Raw genomic sequence first — 22,634 nt, 5'->3', positions numbered from 1 at the left:
AAAACTCCTGTTTAAACCACTGTTATCTTTGGTTTTTCTGTTTTATGTAGCAGAACCTGATATTAAATGATAGCATATAAAGCAAAAATATGAATGAAAAATGACCCGAAGTGGTAGCAAAAGCTATTCAGTAGACTCTCTGGCAGTTAAGGATGCTAAAAGTGGGAAAAACATACCAAGGAACACTGGGGAATACTGTGGTCTTTTCAGGAGAAGAATTATTAATATCAAAAAGAGTTTTACTGACAGAGGGGGTGATAGGCACCCATAAAAGAAAATCTATCTTTATGAGTAAAGGAGAGCAATTTATTTTAATAGCAGTAGACAGATTTCTTAAATAGTTACTGATAGTTTCACTAAATTATGGCTTTAGGCCACTTAATTTAAGTCGTTAGAGGAGAACAAAGTAAAAAGAAGGGGAGGTATGAAAGTGAGAGCAGACACTGAGTTTGTTTTCTTCCTGGTTCTGGTACTTCTCAATCCTTAAGTATCTATGTCCAAAAAAAAATATGTTCTCATTTAAAAAGTATCTTCCTTTATTCCATCATATGCTTTAAAATATTTATTGAGTAGAGAAAAAGGAAGGGAGATAAAAAGATGACACAGATGTTGACTTGACAGTTTTCTTGCAAGTTCTGGTGGACTTCGGACTTTAAATGACTGTTAAAAAAAACAAACAAAAAAACTCATTTTAACAGTATCTTCCTTTATTCTGAATCTTCTTTTATATATAGTATTTTTAAAATGGGCTTTAGCTAATCATAGATTATAATTTAAAAAACATGTTATCTGATAATATCAATAATTGATTGGAAAGAATTATGAATAATGTTGAAATAAAGCATTTCATCATAAAGATGGTATTCAATGATAGAGCTTTTGAAATGTACAGATGAATAAAAATTTTAGAGGCCATTTCATTTTTCTGTAATATAAGGTGCTCTATTTCCATAAATGTATAGAAAATAGCATAAATATTAATAACTTGAATTATATTTATTAAAAAATGTGGATTTTTTCCATTTTTTATTTCCTTAAACAAATAAGCAAACAAAATTACATACGTGGCTCAAACTCAAACTTTGATTCTCCGCCAGGCACTGATGGAGAAATTTCTTGTTGTATTTTTTTTTGTTCCATCTGCTGTATGACCTAGTGAATGGAAAAAGAATGTTTTAAAAGGAAGTATTATTTGATTTTTTTCTGATATATGTGACCTTTGACAAATCACAACAAACTAACTGAAAATTGTTTCCCAAAATGAGATATTAAAGTTTTTAAATTTAGATTAATATTCAACAAAGGAATTTTTAAAAATACCAAAATTTAAAATACTATAGCTAATAGCACACTGAAGTATTACATTCCAAAAACACAGGCATTTAGCAAAGCATCTAAAATCCTTTTCAATGCCACAATCCGTTTAAAAAATCCCACCTGATGATATTCCAGCTTCTGAGCCTCCAGTTGGTCATGCTGACGCTGTAGCTCTTCTTTTTGTTTTTGCAGCTCATCTGCCTTTTTCTTAAGTTCATTTTCTTGTAAGGAGATAAGATTTTCATATTCTTTCAGTTCTTCGTCTGTAAAGAACTGTTGCTGATCCAATGTCTAAAAGAAAAAAAAAATGAAGGAGGAATAATTTTAGAAACATAACAATAAGTTCTGTTTCAGCTTTAAAATTCTATGATTAGCAAAGTATAATAGAATATAGTATTATACCTTTTGGGTAAAAACGAAAGGAAAATAAGAAAATATGTATTTATATACCTATCTGAGCAAAAGGGAAAATGAACAAAAACCTACAGACTAATGAAATTGTTTACCTACAGAACAAGGAAGAGAACTGGGTAAGAAGGACAAAGGGAATGAGGGAAAGGAAATCATACTCCTCTGAACACACCTTTTGTGTACAGATTTAACTTTTGGAAAGACGTCAATGCTTCACATACTCAAAAAAAAGAAAAAAAAAGAAAGAAAATCCACAAGGACAGAAAAATTCCTCAAATTCCCCAAATTGAATACAAACAGAAGCAAATAAATAATACTTTTATTTTAATAAAATAACTAACAGAGAGGGAGGGGAAAAACGAAGTAACCCAAGAAACTTTTGATTTCAGTATTTGAACTATGTGCCTTCATGTTAAAAACAAATAAAAAATCTGAACAAATATTAAACTCCTGTTTTGCAGAGGCATCCATTAGCAATCCTGAAACTCTTTGTACATCCTACGACTGAGCAACTAAGTTGAATATTATTGTGGAAAATGGGAGCCAGGTTTTGTATGAATTATGGAAGAAGGAAAAGATAAGATGCTGTATTGGAATTGAAAGTGTTGGATTGAAATATAAGGAGATAGTGTGAACTCATGAGTTGTAATATATATTGATAGCTAAATATATAAAAATGAATATAAATGTGTATGTGTATGTAAGTGTATGTGTGAGTATATGTAATATAGGTATGTACATATACATAATATAAATAAATAAAAATATATTTTTTAAAAATTTTAATTCCCCAACTCTGTTATCTGACAAGGCCTACAAGTAATGACACTTCAGTAGCAAGCAGCACATCCAGTGCCCAAATCCTGGTCTGTAATATCAATATTCACTAAAAAAAAAAAGAAAGAAAAAAAAACAGTGTTCCTCAGAACAATGTCTAATTACAAAGGTGGGACAGAGAAAGAACAAGATAAGACTTGAACATCTTGTTATACTAAAAAGTAAGAAAGTCCTCAAAGAATAATGGGGACATGCCAGAAGGCCACAAAAACCAGTAGAAGGAAACTTCCACTAGCCAAATCTGGGACAATTCGAGCACCAAAATAAATCATAGTAAGGATTCGAGCTTAATGAATAAAATGAGAAGCCATGAGTCGATACTGAGAGAAATGGATAGAGAAGGGGGGAGGGACAGCTTTTCCTTACAGTAGAAAGGCAACTAATAAATGTAGAAGAATTATAATGAGAAAATCACCATTTGTCAACCATCACAGTAACAACTGGTTCTGACCAGAATCATCAGTGAATGCTAAAACTAGTAGATAATGAGCCTCAAAGTATATCCTTAAAGATACATTTAAAACAAAAAACAAAAAACAGAACATTAATTTCTTATTAGTATAAATTTAAAATGAGTATACTTCTTTAAAAGTACTTTTACAAGATATATCAACAGCCTTAAAAATATTCCCTTGGTCCTGGTAATGCTACATTGAGAATCAATCCTATAAAATAGCCCCAAACATATAGTTTTATATAAAAATGTGTTTATAGCAATACTTTTTAAAATAACAGTAAAAGACTGAACATTGGCACCAAAAAGTTCCACATCCTGGGAAACTCTTCAGGCCTGGGTAAGCCAGGACAATTAGTCACCCTATCTCAAACTATTTTCTGGACAATTAAAACTCTAATTCAAATGGTAATCATTTTATTTTCTTTCTTCAATCTAGTGTGTTTGGTAATTTTCAACCACTCTTAAAGATATGTACGCACTCATTTATACACAGTAAGCTATGGAACAGATTGGTATACCTTTCTGGAGCAATTTGACAGATATATTTAGAAACTGAAAAATGTTCATAAACTTTGAGACTAGTTCTATTCCTGGGAACTAATCCCAGGGAAATCATCATAGATGCCAAAAATGTAGGAACAAATGGAGAGTTATAATAGTGTTATTTATTACAGCAAAAAAAAAAAAAAAAATGGAATTGACCCAGAATGTCTAAATCTGGAAGAATGGTTATATAAATTATGCTACAACCACACAACTGCAAGCTAAGTATTCATTTTTTAAATCATCTTTTTGAGACTGGCATTGCAAAATTTTCATGAAATACTGATAAATTAAAAACAAATTCACAAACATACAAAGCATTTATACAGTATAAAGCCATTTTCAAAAATATATACCATGTTTTCCCGAAAATAAGACCTAATCGGAAAATAAGCCCTCGCATGATTTTTCAGGATGACATCCCCTGAACATAAGCCCTAATGCGTCTTTTGGAGCAAAAATTAATATAAGACCCAGTCTTATTTTTGGGGAAACACAGTAGGTATGAATTTAGGTATATATGTAAATTTAAAATGGGACAATACATTAAATGCTATATGCTATATATGCATATACTAAATATGCAAATATGCTATATATGCATTTCTGTTTAAATTTGCAAAACAATGAATAATTTAAGTGTCTACCACTGGATGGTAGAATTATAGGTAACATTTTTTTTTGTAACTTCTAATTTATTTTTTAAATGTATCTCTATTTCTAATTTTCAAGAATGAACATTATTTTACTTAGAAAAAAACTTCTAATTATATGCAATGTGATTACAAATGAAAGACCAATTGCCACAAGTTTTCTAAGAAATCAAGTTCATTATTTTAAAGTGACACTTTTATATGAAAAGCCAACATGGTAAGACTATATATATGCAAACATAATGGAGAATAAAAGTTAAAAGTAGAATAGTCTGATGTAGAATTTATTGAACCACACACCCCATTCCAAGTAGGATCTATTACCTCCCAGCTATCGGGCTCCAAGAATTCCTTTTTTTCTGTAGCTTTCAAAAACTCTTCTAGAGTCACCAGTCGGTCTTTGTTAGCATCAACCTGATGAAAGGAAAATGTGTATTTAAAATAAATAACTCTCATATTATTTAGACACTAGAAACTGTTTTTTAATAGATGCTACTATTTAACAGATGTATATAAACATACAGCAATTAGGGCTAGCCTAACATCTACAGAAGCTTGGGGGGGGGGAGGAACAGAATACTCAACATTATACTATAATTAGAAAATAGGTATCTTTCTCTTTTATATAATTCAAATTTGAAAATACCGTGGGATGTCGATATACCTGGACACCCCCAAAGATCTCTAAGTTTGAGTCTGCTGATCTGACTAGTACTGTCTTCCTCCCTCACCATACCATGTATAATCCCTCTTGAAGCCTAGTGTTTGGGCAAGAAAAATAACCTTTCCAGTAAGAGGACTTTTTAGATAAGCATAAAGGAGTTTAAGTTAAAATGCTCTCAACATTTTTTCTTAAAAGCAAACAACTAAGTAAATTAAAGCTAAAGTTGACAACCTCTCCAAACCCTACAATGGCTCTTATATAGAAAATGGCAAGTTCAGTTACAAAAGTGAACTCTGTAATGGCTAAAGAAATTCACTTGATACTTGGGACGCCATCAGTCAAAAGAAATCCCAATTCATCCACATCAGGTGAAAATCACTGAGGCAAAACAGTGGGCTTTAGTTACCATGTCTATATCAGAGTTTTCAGTTTAGTAACATGAACCAGAAATAAATATTTGTTGTTATGAACCACTTAGGAATCGGGTTTTGGGATTTTCTTAGCAAAACTAAAATGGCCTTTTAAAAGATCTAATATTGGGCTACATTATTTTTTACTTCTAAATGGATACTTTATAGCTGATATGCAGCAGCATCTTAACTTGTTAAAATATTTTAAAGTAGTTACAAAATAATTTTATTCACACTAAGGGAACCTACTGAATATTCTGGATCAAAAATGAAAAATCCAGAGGTTTAGAAAATAGTCGATAACCACAAGATGGTCATGGGGTTTTGAAAATTAATTTGGGGAACGTATAGAGGGATAGTGGATGGGGGGTTCACACAATGTGAGGGATATAAATGATAAACGTCTAAGTTTTGCTTTGTCTTGTGCACCTGAAACTAATAAAATAATAAAAAAACAAAATGAAAAATCCAATCAAATACATATTCTGTATATGTATTTTCCATTTTATGACAAAAATTTATTGCAACAACTTGAATAATCCTCAGAAGTAATGTATATCAAACTTTTAAAACATACCTCATTCATCACATGTTCCCTCATTCTTAGTCTTTCTTCTTCCATTTCTACCATGTCATCCTCTTCATTTTTGGGGTCATATACTTTCTCCAACTAAAATGAAAAAATGTAAGACCAACATGAAAGAAAGGAAAACAATAGAAGGAAAAAAGAGAGAGCAAAAACACTAAATATTTAATGAACTCATTTACCTCTTTAGTAAATAGGGCTTCCAATTCTTGTTCATCAAGGAAGCCATCATTATTGACATCTAAAGTTATCAATGCAAAAAATTGATTTTAATGCCTTAAAAATAATTAAAATACAACTATATAAAAATGGTTTGCAAAAGTAATACTGACACAACATATCAATATGTTACAGAAAAAGGTCTCTTCTTTTTTATGAAGCCTCAGATCAATCCAACTGATAACAATTCACTACCTATTTCTAATTCATCATAGATTTTTAGAAAAATACATATTAAACAATCCTTTCCAAAAATCTAAAGTAAAGCAACATGTTATGAGCAAAAGTAAATTTCATAAAGCCCATTAGCTATAACCTACCTAGTCACAGAAATGCCTTCATTTTACGGAGAATCTTGTTTTAAGTCATATAATGACTTAACCGTGAAAGCAGGTGTAAAGACACAGCTAATAACCTAAAATATTTTATACTGCAGATCAGCAGTAAAGACAATGGTATTACCCTAGAGAAAAACTCTAAACATTTACTTTCAATAGAACTCAATAACAGACCCTGGCAGAAATCAATTAAGAGTAAAGCAACTATAATTTTTCAAACAACAGATAAAAATATTAATTAATATGTGTATCAAATCTGTTACCATGTAATCTGAAAAACGTCTTGGGGTCAAAGTCATTAGGATCCAATCCATCAGTTTCTTCCCATACCTCTTTTAGTTGATCTTTGCTTCCCTGTGAATCAATTTACAAAAAACACTCAAAACAAAATATAACCTGTGTATATGCTCAAAATAAAATATGAATTTGAGGAACTTTGGAGAATTAAGAATCAAGATTTAAGAATTAATAACTCATGATAAAATTCTACTGTCTGATACAAAGAAGTATTTTCATCTAATTATGGTTTCATAAAGTTATAATCCTTACTGGATGATTAATTTTGGGATGATTTTCATGCTTTTTCTTCATTTCTTCAAATTTAGATTCTTCTTCTTTTCTCTTTTCTTCACTCAGTGTTTTTAAATATTCTCTCCTTTCATGTTCCTTCATCATTTCGTATTTTTTAAACTCTTCATGTCGAGTCTTATCATAGTGTTCCAGATCACTTGTAGCCTAAAACACAGTATTGAAATTCAATAAAAAGATGTGTTTGAAAAACAGAAATAATGTCATTCTTGTATATAGCATATTTTCTAACAGAAGATAGTATAAAAGGGCCCTAAAATACTGAGCTCCTCTGTTTAAATTCTACCAATTTATTTTAGTCATTATTATTAGCAGAAATGGAGGTATTCAAAGAAGCCAAAAGTTTAGGAAGTTCCTCATAAACAAGTAATATGTAAGTTTATTTGAAAAGAAGGAGGAAGGGACTGTAACAAAACTGTACAATATAGAAAACTAGATTGGTTTCTAACAGCTTCACTAAATTTAGTAACACCCAGGCAAGAGCATCCAGTTTGGTAACTGTACAATACAACACGAGGGGTATACAAACTCTTAGAATCCCTGAGGCCAGATGTGTTTCAGAACTTTTTCTGTCGACAAACATTTGACAAGGGAGCCAAGAATACTCAATGGACAAGACAGTCTCTTCAAGAAATGGTGCTGGGGAAATTGGATATTCACATGTAAAGGAATGAAAATAAATCCCTATCTTATGCCACTCACAAAAATTAACTCTAAATGGATTAAAGAGTTAAAAAAATGTAACATCTGAAACCATAAAACTCTTAGAAGAAAACATAGAGAAAAACTTTCTTGACATGGGTCTTGGCAGTGATTTTTCTAAATATGACACCTAAAGCATAAGCAACAAAATGAGAAAACAAAGTTGGATTACATCAAACTAAAAAGCTTCTGCCCAACAAAATAAACAATAAACAAAATGAAAAGACAACCTATGGAATGGGAGAAAATATTTGCAAATCATGTATCTGATAAGGGGCTAATATCTAAAATATATAAAGAACTCATATAACTCACCAACAAAAAAAAAAACACCCACAAATAATCCAATTTAAAAATGGGCAAGCAACCTGAATAGACATTTTTCCAAAGAAGATATTCAAATACCCAACGGGTACATGAAAAAGTGCTCAACATCACTAATCATTAGGAAATGCAAACCAAAAACGCAATGAGATATTAATTACCTCATGCCTGTTAGAATGGCTATCATAAAAAAAAAAACCCAAAAAACCAAGAGATAAATGCTGGTGAGGATATGGAGAACAAGGAATCCTCATGCATTGTTGGTGAAAATGCAGCCCCTATGGAATACAGTATGGAGGTTCCCCAAAAACTTAAAAATAGAACGACCATATGATCCAACAATTCTACTTCTGGGTGTATATCCAAAGGAAACAAAATCACGATTTCAAAGAGATATCTACATCACCATGTTCACTGCAGCATTGTTTACAATAGCCAAGAGATGGAAACAACCTAAGTGTCCATCGATAGATGAATCGATAAAAAAAATGTGGTATATCCATCCATACACACACACACACACACACACACACACACACAGAAATACTATTCAGCCATAAAAAAAAGAATTCCTGCCATTTTCAACAACGTAGTTGGACCTTGACGTCATTACGCTAAGCGAAATAAATCAGACAAAGACAAATACTGTATTGTCTCTCTTATATGTGGAATTGTAAAACAAAACAAAACAAAAAGCTAATCTCATAGAAAGAGAGATCAGATTTATGGTTACCAGAGGCAGGGTGTACGGGGTGGAGAGATTGGGTGAAGATAGTCATAAGGTATAAACTTACAGTTATAAAATAAATAAATCCTGGGGATATAATGTACAACGGGATCACTATAGTTAACAATGCTGTAATGCACATTTGAAAGTTGCTATAAGAGTAGAACCAAAAAGTTCTCATCACAAGAAAAAAAAATTTTGTAACAATGTGAGATAATGGATGTTAGCTAAACTTATTTTGGTAATCGTTTTCCAATATATATGTATGTGAAGTCATTATGTTGTACAACTTAAACAGTGTTGTATGTCAACTATTTCTCAATAAAACTGGAAGCAAAAAAAAATAATTTATTCGATTTTATAAAGAGAATATGGCACATATGCCACATTATGAAATATCTCTGTAGAGTCTGTAATCAAACAGATTAGTACTTTTTAAGCAAAATCTGTGAATACTCACACTAAGTAGGCTAAATAAAAACTATAGATAGCCTTACTATAATTCAAACCAAGTTTCAGTTTTTGTTTTTTGAACTTTGGAATTGTGGGTAAGAGTTACAGACCTGTATGTACAAATTATTATCTGCACTACAAAGGTTAAGCTATCTGCCTCTAAAGACACTCTCTAGAGTTAGAAAAGTTATATTACCACTTTATTGAGTTTACTTGTCAAATTACAAAACCTCAAAGGCACAACAAAGACATTATTTTTTGGAATTATTCTCACCGCTTTGATTAGCATATCTAAATCTGTAGATTCAAACTTGTCAGGATTCAGGTGGTTTAGGTGATCAAATTGTTTTAGAAGAGCATGGTGGTCTATGCCTGTATCTGAAAGAAAAGGAGAAAACTATAAATGACAAATTACCAGAAGCTAGAAACATTAATATCAATGATATATAAGAATAAGCATTCATATTTGTTCTTATAGGGATTTATAAGAAAATACAAAGTTTTAGATTAAGGGTTCATATTTTCTTTTAGGATATTGTACATGTATAGTTATTCTAGGCAAAGGTAATGTCCTTGAATCTAGAATGTAATACAACTTAATGTGTACATTTTAATATTATTTCTAGAAAGACTAGTTGACCTTCAGTATAATTAACAGCAAAAATTTTTATTATCATAAAACTACCAAACGTCCTACTTTTCATTAAATTCCAATATACTGCCCTCATCAAAGGTCTAAGTAGGTTTTCTAAAGAGAATTGCTCTAAAATTTCTGTGAAAGAATTCTTTGTCTGCTGCTCCAATGAATCTTTTAGACAACATAAGTCTAATTCAGGTAAATTCATTTGAATAACGACTTATTTTTAAAGGAACATCAATTATATTTCTTTGTAAAATTTTTTTAAAAACAGGCTACACTAGTATATTGTAGTTGAATGGGTGAAGTGGTTCTGGCTATTTCAGTTGTATTATAGAACTGAACAAAATAGGTACATGTGCTGATTTGTTAGAGGTCAGGGTTCCCACTTAGCAAAAATATACAAATATGAAGTGATGGAAGAAAAGAAAGAAATCCATGGAAATGTATGGGAATTAATACTGCCTGTATGAACTTATTATTTCTAAAATAAGTATGTGTACATGTATATGCATGTATATTTCATGTGAACATGCATGTGTGTGTACATATATACATTTATATATTCTGAGGGTGCCAAAAAAATGTATACACATTTTAAGAGATGTTATCTATGCTCAAGCAGTAGTTTGCCATAATCAGAAGTGTCTGGATGCTGATGGTCACCACTCTGAGCACCTCTTGTAATTGCAGACGTCAAACGTGACTTGTATTCATGTTTTGTTATCGATATATATTGAGTATTACAATTAATAGTTTTTTCCTTTCTTAAAATGTGTATACATTTTTTGGCACCCTCTGTATATACATAAATGTGTGTACACATCTAAGTGTATAGACATGCATTTATTTCCTATCTCTGTCTAATAAAAGTACCAAGAAGGAAATACATTATAGAAGCAATGAGCATAGCTAGTGCCAGGCCTCAATCTGTAATATCATTTCCCACTGAAAAGAACCAGAAATGCTCAGAGAAATGGATGATTCCAGGGCCGGGCAGAGTAGGTACAAGATGAACCTGGAACATTTTGTTATGTCAGAAAGTGAGAAACTGCTAAATTTAGTTCAACTAAGCTTTCACTGAATTTTTAGTATGGCACTGTACTAGGAGTTTACTTATGAAGAAAAGATTTGTTATAAGACTTAGCCCTAAAGGATATGACCAGACAGTGAAATATATGAAAAGATGCTTAACATCACTCAGAATAAGAGAAATACATATTAAAACTTCACTAGTATACCATCTAACAGAATGGCAAAACTCCTAAAGTTTGAAGATACATACTATTAGCAAGGCTGTGAGCAAGTATTGCTGGTGGGAATGCATATCGATACAGTCTCTGTGAAGGTGGCAATATCTATCAAAATTACAAATACATGTATCTTTTGTTTTAACAATTTCACAGTGGGGAATTTATCCTACAGGTAATCTTACACAGATACCTAGGATATATTTACAAGAATGTTCACTAGGGCCGGCCTGGTGGCTCAGGCGGTTAGAGCTCCATGCTCCTAACTCTGAAGGCTGCTGGTTCGATTCCCACATGGGCCAGTGAGCTCTCAACCACAAGGTTGCCAGTTCAACTCCTCCAGTCCCGCAAGGGATGGTGGGCTCCGAGCGTCCCCTGCAACTAAGATTGAACACAGCACCTTGAGCTGAGCTGCCTCCCAGATGGCTCAGTTGGTTAGAGCGCATCCTCTCAACCACAAGGTTGCCAGTTTGATTCCTTGACTCCCGCAAGGGATGGTGGGCAGCAACTAAGATTGAACATGGCACCTTGAGCTGAGCTGCCACTGAGCTCTGGGATGGCTCAGTTTGTTGGAGGGCGTCCTTTCAACCACAGGTTGCCGGTATGATTTCTCCACTCTCGCAAGGGATGGTGGGCTGCGCCCCCTGCAACTAGCAACAACAACTGGACCTGGAGCTGAGCTCCTGGAGCTGTGCTGCACCCTCCACAACTTACATTGAAAGGACAACAAGGACAACTTGGGAAAAATAAAGAGTGTTCACTAAAAATAACTCAAATGTCCATCAACAGGGGCCTGGTTAAATAAATTATGGTATCTCCATATGATGGAAATCTATGCAGCTGTTTTAAAAAAAAATGAAGATGGTCTCTATTACTAATACAGAAAATTCTCCAAAATATATTGTTAAAAAATACAAGACAAAAAAATGTGTATGGTATGCTATCTTTTATATAAAAAAGGAGAGGAAAAATAAGAACTTTTCTTTGTATTTGCTCATATAATAAAGAAACTCAGGAAGGAGTGTATTAGGCGGCAGAGGGAACTGGCAGGGTACAAAAATATCAGGGAGCTTTATGCTATATACCTACCTATACTTTCTTGGTTTAAACCATATTAATGTACTTTAAAAATTACACCCCCCAAAAAAATATTAAGACCCTTTGAATCCTTCTTCAAATTATCAAAAATTTCAATTCAGAAATTCTGAATCAGTAAGAAAATATTCATACATTTTCTAAGCATATCAGACTGTTTTCTTTAGATAATGAAATTCAGTCTCTATCTTGGAAGAAAGGAAATATTGCCAACATTGAGGGAATGAAGGTTGTCTAAGGGGAAAGAAATCTCAAAACATCTTGCGCCGAGCTTCAAGAATAGAATTACCTTGTGTGTCTGGACACCTGAAGTAGTAAGATATGAGTAAGATATCAATTTATCTCTTGCTAATATTCTTACGTTCAGGATAATGAGTATTTGGTACTTGTTTTCTAAGTCTATTCACCAGCACAGTGTTTAATGCTCTACACAAGCATTTCTCTGATATAATCCACTGACCCAGAGGTACGTGTTTAAAATGCAGGTTACTCATCCCCAGAATCAGAATATCTGGAGGTGAGATTCACTAATCTGCATTTTTAACTAGCTCCCCAGGTGGTTCTTATGCAATGTGAAGTAGTGTAAGAACTACTATTCCACCAAGAGTAAATGTTCAGATTGTATTAATCACAATGTACCACCCAAAGAACCAACTATAGGGGCAAGTCACAAGGACACAGGAACCTGCTTGAAGAGTCTCGCATCTCCCAAATCTGGTCCCTTGGTTTTGATTAATTATTAGAAGGGCCATTCCAAAATAATACAGGAATTCACCTATGTTTTCATCTAGTGCTGTCATGGTTTTATTTTCTACACTTAAATCTTTGGTTTATTTGAACTTATCTGGATGTATACGAGATACAGAACTAACTGTACATTTTTCCAAATGGCTACCCAATTATACCAATACTATCTCTTTTTTAAAACAATCTACCCCACTAAAAAGGAGATACCACCTTTGATTTGAACTAAATTTTTTGAGTATTTAATTTTAATTCTGGAATTTCTATTCTGTTCCACTGGTCTTCCTACTTGTATGTGAAAAACATACAGTTCTAATGACCGAGGCTTATATTTTTAGGCTGAGGCTGATATATTTTAATATCTAATATATCTAGCCCTTCTTCATTGTTCTTCTTTCTCAGAGGCATGTAGCTTTTCTTGTTTCTTTTTTCGTATAAACTTTAAAACTAACTAGGCTAATACCAAAAAGAAAAGTATATATTTTTATTTGGATTATGTTAAGCTCATAAATTAACCTAAGGAGAACTGACATTTTTATAATGTAGAGTCTTTGTATCAAAATGATGTATGTCTTCCTATTTGTTTTCAAGTCTTACTTTTGTGTCCTGTAGGAGTATTTTAATTTTTTTGTCTGTAAGCTTGCACATTTCTTAATAGGTTTATTTGGGTATTTTATATTTGTTGGTATTGTAAATGGACTCTTTTCTTCCATTATATCTTAACTAACTGTTGTTTGCACATATGAAAAATATTGATTTCCATATATTCAGTCTACCTTGATGAATTTTCCTGTTGTTTATACTGTTTATCAGCCAATTACTTTGGGTTGTCCAAGTATATAATTACATCATCTGCAAATAGAGATGGTTTCATCACCTCCTTTTGAATTACTTCACCTACAATTTTTTCATTTGTATAATTGTGGCTAGTATTTCCAATACAATGTCAATTAATAATGGCAATAGTAGGCATCAATTGTCTTGTTCCTGATTGTAGCTATAATACATACTTGTGTATCTCTACTAAGTATGATGTAGCTGAATTGAACATATCTGATCATGTTATAGAAATACCTATTGATTATTTTATTACTTTTTTAAAATTAAGAAGGGATGTTCAATGTTATCAAATACCTTTTCTGTATATATGGAGATAATCCTATGAACTGTAAGATTACTTTCTTTAAGATATGCTCACATTTAAAAAATCTACTTCAGAGCTATTTTATTCACATAGTCCAAAATTAAAAGAATATGGGGGAATGAATAGGCAGAGCACAGAGGATTTTTAGGGCAGTGAAACTATTCTGTATGATACTATAATGGTAGATACGTGTCATGGTAAATTTGTCCAAACCCATAGAATGTGCAACACCCAGAGTGAACCCTAATATAAACTATGGATTTTAGAAGATTATGATGTGTCAATGTAGGTTCATTAATTATAACAAACGTACAATCTAGTGGAAGATGCTAGTGATGGGGAAGGCTATGCATGTTTGGGAGCAGAGAGTACATGGGAAATCTCTGTACCTTCGCCTTAATTCTGCTGTCAACCATATATCACTCTAAAACAATTAAGTTTTAATTTAAAAAAATATAAGCTTCAAAGATTTATTCCATTTTATCATTTGTCCTTTGACTTTATGATTTCTTTTGTCACACTAAAATCTTTTTTTCTTATTTCTAGTCATATTATGATGTCTAGTATTCGATTTCCTAATATGAAGTCAATCTTGCACTCCTGAAATAAATCCACTTGCTATGATATACAATTCTTTGACATACAATAATTTTGGTTTTGACATTAATATATAATAAGAGTATGGAAGCTTCCCTTCTTTGTCTAGTCTCTGCAATAGTTTAAATGGCATTGACAATCTATTCTTTAGTGGTTTGATAGAATTCCCTTTGACAATGTCTGGGCCAGGTGTTTTTGTGGAGCTAGCTCTCTGACAATTTTTCTATTTCATCTATGAAAATTGTTGCAATTAGATTTTCTCTCTCTGCTTTTACTGGTTGGCTTTAATGTTATTTTTCCTCTTTTAAACTAGTGTCTCAATTCATTACTTTTCATTCTTCCTTTTTACTGATACAATTATTTAATGCTAATCATTTTGATTTTTGAATAATGTGAATGTATTACCTATTCAAAAAAATACATTTTAAAAATGAAGAGAAGCCAAATCAATACTTAACATTAAGTTCTGACGAGAAGAACATGGCATGTGCTAATGTAAACTGACCTCAACAACCAAATATTGAAATTTTCTTACCTTTTATTTAGCACTTACCATGAAGGGAATCCAATTTAGCTTTAATTAGCATTCTTAACCTTCCTACTTCTTGCCTTTTTAGTTCATCAAGTTTCGTCCTGACATGGTGACTTACTAAATCCAGCTCCTTGCTTAGCCTCCCACTCTGTTGACAAAATAATAAGTTAGTTTTATCTATTACATTGCATTTTTAGAACAGATACCACACATTGAAAATAGGGCTATACTAAAGTAGTGATAGATATTTTTGGCTGATTTAGATAAATTTGGTATTACAAAAGCATTTCTTTCAGAAGATTTCAGTTTGAAACTCTAAAATTAAGGTGTCCAAATGCCATAAAATTTAGAAAAGCATAATTAAAGCACAAAGGAGAAACCCAAAAAGTAACTTGAATTGTAAAATGGTGCAGCCATATTGGAAAACAATTTGGCAGTTCCTCAAAAAGATAAACACAGAACTACTATTTGACCCAGCAATTCCGTTTCTAGGTATATACCTAAAGAATTGAAACATGTTCACATAAAAACTTGTACATGAATATTCATAGCAGCATTATTCATATTAGCCAAAAGGTTGAAATAACCCAAACGTCCATCAACTGGTGAACTGATAAACAAAATATGAAATATCCATATAATGGAATATTACTCAACCATAAAAAGTAATGAATGTACTAATACAAGCTATAACATGATGAACCTTGAAAAATATTTTTTCATTCATTATTCTAAGTCAAAGAAACCAGATGCAAAAGGCCACCATATATTATATGATTCCATTCATATGAAATGTCCAGAAGAGGCAAATCCATAGAGACAGAAAGTAGATTAAAGGCTGCCAGGGGCTGAGGAAGGGGGAAATAGGGAGTGACTACTTAATGGGTACAGGGTTCTTTTGGGGACAAATCAAATTGTTCTAAAATTAGATAGTGGTGATGGTTACATGTCTGGATATACTAAAACACACTGAATTTTTGCCTTAAAGGGGCAAATTTTATGGTATGTTAATTATATTTCAATCAAGTATTGTTTTAAAGTAACTTGGCCTCCTTAAACTTTAGTCACCCCATATATAAGTAACTTTTCAAAATTCATCTTTTTTTAGGTTGTGTCCTTTGATAACATTTTTCATAGATCAGTGATTAGATACATGTTCCAAAATTTAAGAAATAAATGCCGTATTTCCCCAAAAATAAGACCTAGCTGGAGCCTCAGCTCTAATGCGTCTTTTGGAGCAAAAATTAATATAAGACTCCATCTTATTTTACCATACTATAAGATCGGGTCTTACATAATAATATAATATAATATAATATAATATAATATAATATAATATAATATAATATAATATAATATAATATAATATAATATTAGACTGGGTCTTACATTAATTTTTGCTCCAAAAGACGCATTAGAGCTGATGGTCCGACTAGGTCTTATTTTTGGGGAAACACGGTAGTTAGTGGTTTACTTTTTCTTGTTCATAAACGTATTTGGAATCACAAACTGCAAGTCTCACTAGCAATCAGGTAGACAAACCTTTAGGACTGAGTCAATGGGACTGCTGAGGAAGGTAAGGAAAATAAACCCACAAGGAAGACCAGGAAAGAATGTTTGGAGAGGGAGGAGAACTACCACGTTTCCCTGAAAATAAGACCTAGCCAGACCATCAGCTCTAATGCGTCTTTTGGAGCAAAAATTAATATAAGACTCGGCCTTATTTTACTATAATATAAGACTGGGTCTTAATATAATATAATATAATATAATATAATATAATATAATATAATATAATATAATATAATATAATACCTGGTCTTATATTAATTTTTGCTCCAAAAGATGCATTAGAGCTGATGGTCTGGCTAGGTCTTATTTTTAGGGAAACAGGGTAGGAGAATATGCTGTTTAGAAGCAAAAATAAAAGCAGTGTATTTCAAGGAGAGAATGATCAGTATTAAATAAAACAACGGTTCTCAAAGTGCAGTCCCCAAGTCAACATTTCTGTGTCAAATAGGAAGTTCAGCAATACAGGCCCCAGACTTACTGAATCAGAGAAAGTCTGGAGGTGGGGCCCAGAAATCTGTGTTTTAACAAGCCCTAAAATCTGAGAACTCTTGAGATAAAATAATAGAGTTCAGTAAGAAGAGGAATAAAAAGTGTTCACTGAATTTGACAATTAAGAAGTCACTGACATCCTTCACGAAAGTACATTCAGTGAAGTGGTGCAGGCAAAGCCATAATCTTTCAGCTAAAAATGTTTGGGAAGTGAAGAGATTCCCCTTGCAACATGCCTGGGGAGAAAGCCAAGGTCAAATTCTATTTTTTTTTTCCAGGTTTTCTTGAGACAAGAGTCTTTGCTAAGCTACTATGTTTCCCCAAAAATAAGACCTAGCCGGACAATCAGCTCTAATTCATCTTTTGGAACCAAAAATTAATATAAGACCTGGTCTCATTTTACTATAATAAGAGACAGGGTATAGTATAATATAATATAATATAATATAATATAATATAATATAATATAATATAATATAATATAATATAATAAATATAATATAATATAATAAAACCGGGTCTTATATAAGACCGTGTCTTATATTAATTTGTGCTCCAAAAGACACATTAGAGCTGATTGTCCAGCTAGGTCTTATTTTGGGGGAAACAAGGTAATCTGGACCTGATTAAAACACCAGAATGTAACCTATTCTAAACCTTTGTATAGCTTTCTGCTGTCCTCACATCATGATCAAAGCCCCTTATAATGATGTACTAGGCCCTGTCACCTAGCCCATGACTCTTTCCAACCTCATCTTTCAGCCAATCATGGGCTCCACTTCCCAGTATAGGTTCCAGCAAGAGTTACTACTTCCAGTTTCCCATATATCTCTTATCTCTGTAACCTTGTATCTTGGCCTAAAACACCTCCCAATCTCTTTCCTTTTCTCAGTCACAGCTTTACATACTGGCATAAATTCTACCAAGAATGACTTCCCACCTTCCCCCATTGCTTCATACTGAATTATGTGTCTATCCTCTGTGCATTCAAAATATATTATATAGTCAAATACACATTATATATCCTTTTTCTGGATATTATTCTCCCTTGAAGGTTCTTTAAGGGCTTGAAGTGAATCTCTCTTTTTTTTTTTTTTTTTTTTAAGGAGGGCACAGCTCACAGTGGCCCCTGTGGGGATCGAACCAGCAACCTTGGTGTTATTAGCACCACGCTCTAACCAACTGAGCTAACTGGCCACCCTGAATGTCATTTTTGTATCCCCAGTACTTAGCTCAGTGTCTGGCATGCTCAAATGTTTGTTAAATAATTATTTAATTACATTTACCTTTATCTCCTCTATGTCTGCTTTCTGGAGCTTTTCTCTGAAATGACTGTCTGTTTCCAACACATCAATTACTTGCTTGAGATATTCATCATAATAAAGTCCAGTATCCTTCAAATTAAGAAACAAACAATAATGCTTCTGAAGTTTTTCCTTCCCTGCATCTAAAGATCTCAATTCTAACGAAAGAAAGGAAAGAAAAAATAAAAGAAACGTCTAACAAAATGGCATTGAGACATATCTAGTTTGATAGTTTGGACAAAGTTAAAAAGTTCAAATGAATAGTTGCAGAAATCATGTTTCAGGGATCAAACCAAAATCACGTTTTACTGTAACATAAAGGTAGAGTTTCTATATGGCTTAGACAATGAAGACGTTATTAATATTAGTCAGTTTTACTTCATTGTTACCTGTCTCTCCTCATTGCTATGTCTCTCCTTTGAATATAATACAATGTTTTCTTGGCTGGTTAGCTCTAAATTGGATATGTATTATAATTAATTCTTCTATGCACTATTTAATACACTAACTGCATTAAGTAAACATTGTCTAATATTAAACAACATATGCTCATCCAATATTTTTTTTCATTGCTATATCACAAATAGCTTCCAGTTTTATAGCTAATAAATATTAGCAATAGTTTAGTTACAATTCTTCCAACAAGGTTATCATTATCATTTCACTTACTGGTGGTTCTATCTTTGCACTGTCCACAGGTTGAGTATTTTTTACTTTTGTCTTGTCTATATCTATAGGCACAGCTTCAAGAGCAACAAGTAGACATGTAACCAAGAGAAAACAATATTGTAGTAGGATGGTCCTCCACCTCATCTGAAATAAAGGTATAATTATAGTAAGGTCTTGAAACGAATTTTTAAACTATATATATGTGCATCCCCAAGCCACATTAAAAATATATTCAATTTCAGGAAGTTTAATATAACAAAAGAATTCTAGGAAAGGGCTTAAAATATAACAAAAAACATTTGAGACAGGTCACTAAAGAAAACCAGAGGAGAAATGCTTTTCAGCTAAAATTTAAAAGACAAACAAAATTTTAAAGTTTATATACGTATTATAAGAAAACATGCAGTTCATTATAAAAGCTGCAAATTAAGATGATAATGAGGGACTCAAAATTTTAAAAAATAAATAGCCCAAGTTTAAGAAAGGGAGAACTAAGGGAAAACTACATTTTTTTTTTCCATTAACATATTAGAGAGCCAAAATTATTTCTGGATAGGATATTTAATTAGCTTCAACCTAACTTTGAAAATAAGGTACTCTACAAACATAAGTTGATTAAAAGAGACAAATATATTCTCTTAACCTTTTAAACATTATTTTATCATAGCCAATAGTCATTTGCTAAAATTCTTTTTGGTCAATAATTTTTCAAATAAACAGGCTAATAAAATATCAAGCAGGATATAACAGGCTTGAAACAAAGGAGGAGTAACTATTGCTGGTCCCACAATATAATTCAAATTTTGGTTATTCAGTTTCCACTCCAGAATTAAAATGAATAGAAATCTCATATCTAATTGATTTTCTATACACAGACTCATGTTAGGGTTCAAGTCAAGAATAATTGTCTGACCATCAATCTGAGAAATGCATTATTTAACTCAGTCTCCCAAATTTAGCTGGCCATGGATTTTTTCATTTTTTTTTATCCACAGAACACAATTTGGGAGAGTACATTGCCTTATTTTCACCACAACCCTAGGTCATGTATAAGACAGTGACTCATTTTACAAATGAAGAAATCTTTTTTTTTTTTTTTTTTTTTGAGATTTCATTGGGAAAGGGGAACAGGATTTTATTGGGGAACAGTGTGTACTTCCAGGACTTTTTTTTTTTTTCCAAGTCAAGATGTCCTTTCACCCTTAGTTGTGGAGGGCGCAGCTCAGCTCCAGGTCCAGTTGCTGTTGCTAGTTGTAGGAAGCACAGCCCACCATCCCTTGTGGGACTTGAGGAGTTGAACTGGTAACCTTATGGTTGAGAGCCCACTTGCCCATGTGGGAATCGAACCGGCAGCCTTCAGAGTTAGGAGCACGGAGCTCCAACCGCCTGAGCCACCGGGCCGGCCCTAAGAAACTTTTAATTAAAACAATTCACTCACAGAGCATTTTCTTGCATTAACAAAATCATCAGAACTTACATTTTAATGCTATAGAAATACTATGTCAAGTTTTTAACATCTTTCTTGAGATATAATTCACATAAAATTCACCCGTTTACGGCATAGGATTTTTCTATTCTGTAAAGATGCTCCTCAAAGTTTAGTTCTCAAACCTGAAGGATCAAATCACCTGAGAGCTTGTCCAAAATGCAAATTCTGAGGCCGCACCCACGACCTCTTGAATCAGAATCTCTGGGGTGGGGCCCAGGGATCTCTTTTAGTAAACTTTCCAGGTAAGTCTTACTTATGTCTGCTCAAGTCCAAGATTCACTCTTCTCTAGGTCACTAGTACCTCAATTGTTATCGAATAAATGTTTTTCATAATGAAATGTGTAGATGTTGACTCACTGAAGCTAAATAGGTTTTCATTTTTGCAAGACTTTCAGAATTTGTGATGGGCTATTATGCATTAAGAATCTCTAAAGAAAGATGGTTTGTTTCTCCACAGAATGTCTTCCCACCATGAATCATCTCCTCTTCCCACAATTATTTTTTTATAACAAAAATTTATTTCTCATTCATGTTTCATGCCCATTGCAGGTATGTATTTTGGTTTTTGTTTTTCTGAGATATAATTCACATGCCATAAATTTTACCCTTTTAAATTGTACAATTCAGTGTTTTAAGTATATTCACAAGGTTGTACAATTATCACCACTATTTAATTTTAGAACATTTTCATCACTCTAAAAAGTAACCCGATATCCATTAGCAGTCACTCCGCACTCCCCCATTCTCCCCACCCCTCGTAACCATTAACCTACTTTCAGTATGTATACCTTCGCCTATTCTGGACATTTCATATAAATGGAAGCATACAGTATGTGGCCTTTTGTATCTGGCTTTCACTTAGCATTATGTTTTCAAGGTTCAACCATGTTGCTACATGAATCAGTATCTCATTCTTACAGCTGAATAAATATTCCATTGCACGGATATACCACATTTATCAATTTATCAACTGACAGACATTTTGAGTTGTTTCTACTTTTTTGGCTCATATGAATAATGCTACTATGAACATTTGGGTTCAACTTACTGTGTTAACATGTTTCCAATTCTTTTGGTTACATACCTAGGAGTAGAATTGCTGGGTCAATTTGGTAACTCCATGTTTAACTTTCTAGGAACTGCCACACTGTTTTCCACAGCGGCTGCGCCATTTTACATTCCCACCAGCAATATAAGAGGGTTCCAATTTCTCCACATTCTCAATGTTATTATCTATTATAGCCAACCTACTGGGTATAAAGTGGTATGTCACTGTGATTTTGATTTGCATTTTATTGGCTAATGAAGCTGAGCATCTTTTCACATTAACCTTTTTTAAAAAAATAATTTAAAAGTATCATTGAGTTAGTTGTTTTCTAAAAAACTCTGAATTTAAACTTTTTTTTTTTTTTAAACATTGCAAGTCCCATGTGTCATTGCAAACAGAGGGGTCAAATGACTATTAAAAAGGATAATAGTTTTAAGTGTAGTCATGGCTGAAAAACCCAAATTATGACTTAACTGCTCCAATCAATTTTGACGTCTTCTACACACACTTCTGGAACTTAATTTCATCTCCATGATTCCTAACATTGTACACATATAGTTAGAAAATGAATAATTGTTAAAATGTTTGAATAGTCTCTGATACACACGCAGAGAGTCAGCTCAGTGACGTACCTCTGTAACTTCACTTTTCAGACCTCATCAGGAACTGTGACTATCCCTTGATGGGGGCCACCCAGAGCTTAAAAGAATCTTTCCACTGTCTCTATTCCTAATGCTGTACTCCTAAAACAAACAAACAAACAAACAAACAAACAAACAAAATAATTTGGTAGGAATGCCTAAAATTATCATCCCTAAATTTTTATTTGGAACTC

At 32.7% G+C, this 22,634-nt stretch overlaps 1 protein-coding gene across 7 annotated transcripts in view; it reads right to left on the bottom strand.

The window, feature by feature from the left end:
• Nucleotides 1-518: 518 nt before the first annotated feature.
• NUCB2 (nucleobindin 2) overlaps nt 519-22,634 on the bottom strand; it is a 35,097-nt gene continuing 12,981 nt past the window's right edge. For 3 of the 7 annotated variants that reach the window (XM_074336079.2, XM_019746657.3, XM_088791658.1), the window contains 12 exons: nt 19,263-19,406; nt 18,576-18,683; nt 15,250-15,376; nt 9,504-9,607; nt 6,985-7,170; nt 6,699-6,789; nt 6,061-6,119; nt 5,870-5,962; nt 4,543-4,632; nt 1,438-1,608; nt 1,065-1,152; nt 519-660 (listed from right to left, as the gene is read on the bottom strand). In XM_074336079.2, the coding sequence (XP_074192180.1) occupies nt 653-660; nt 1,065-1,152; nt 1,438-1,608; nt 4,543-4,632; nt 5,870-5,962; nt 6,061-6,119; nt 6,699-6,789; nt 6,985-7,170; nt 9,504-9,607; nt 15,250-15,376; nt 18,576-18,683; nt 19,263-19,406 (1,269 nt within the window). In that variant the 3' untranslated portion in view covers nt 519-652. Of the gene's footprint in view, nt 661-1,056; nt 1,153-1,437; nt 1,609-4,542; nt 4,633-5,869; nt 5,963-6,060; nt 6,120-6,698; nt 6,790-6,984; nt 7,171-9,503; nt 9,608-15,249; nt 15,377-18,575; nt 18,684-19,262; nt 19,407-21,835; nt 22,002-22,431; nt 22,543-22,634 lie in introns of those variants that run through there. The other 4 variants (XM_074336078.2, XM_019746658.3, XM_088791657.1 and 1 more) reach the window with 3 other exon arrangements.

This window comes from Rhinolophus sinicus, chromosome 14, assembly GCF_057876585.1.
Source record: "Rhinolophus sinicus isolate RSI-liver-muscle chromosome 14, RSI-T2T, whole genome shotgun sequence".
In the NCBI taxonomy this organism is placed as follows: Eukaryota; Metazoa; Chordata; class Mammalia; order Chiroptera; family Rhinolophidae; genus Rhinolophus; species Rhinolophus sinicus.
The sequence above is the reverse complement of the archived record's forward strand: the minus strand, read 5'-3'. Positions and strand labels throughout refer to the sequence as shown.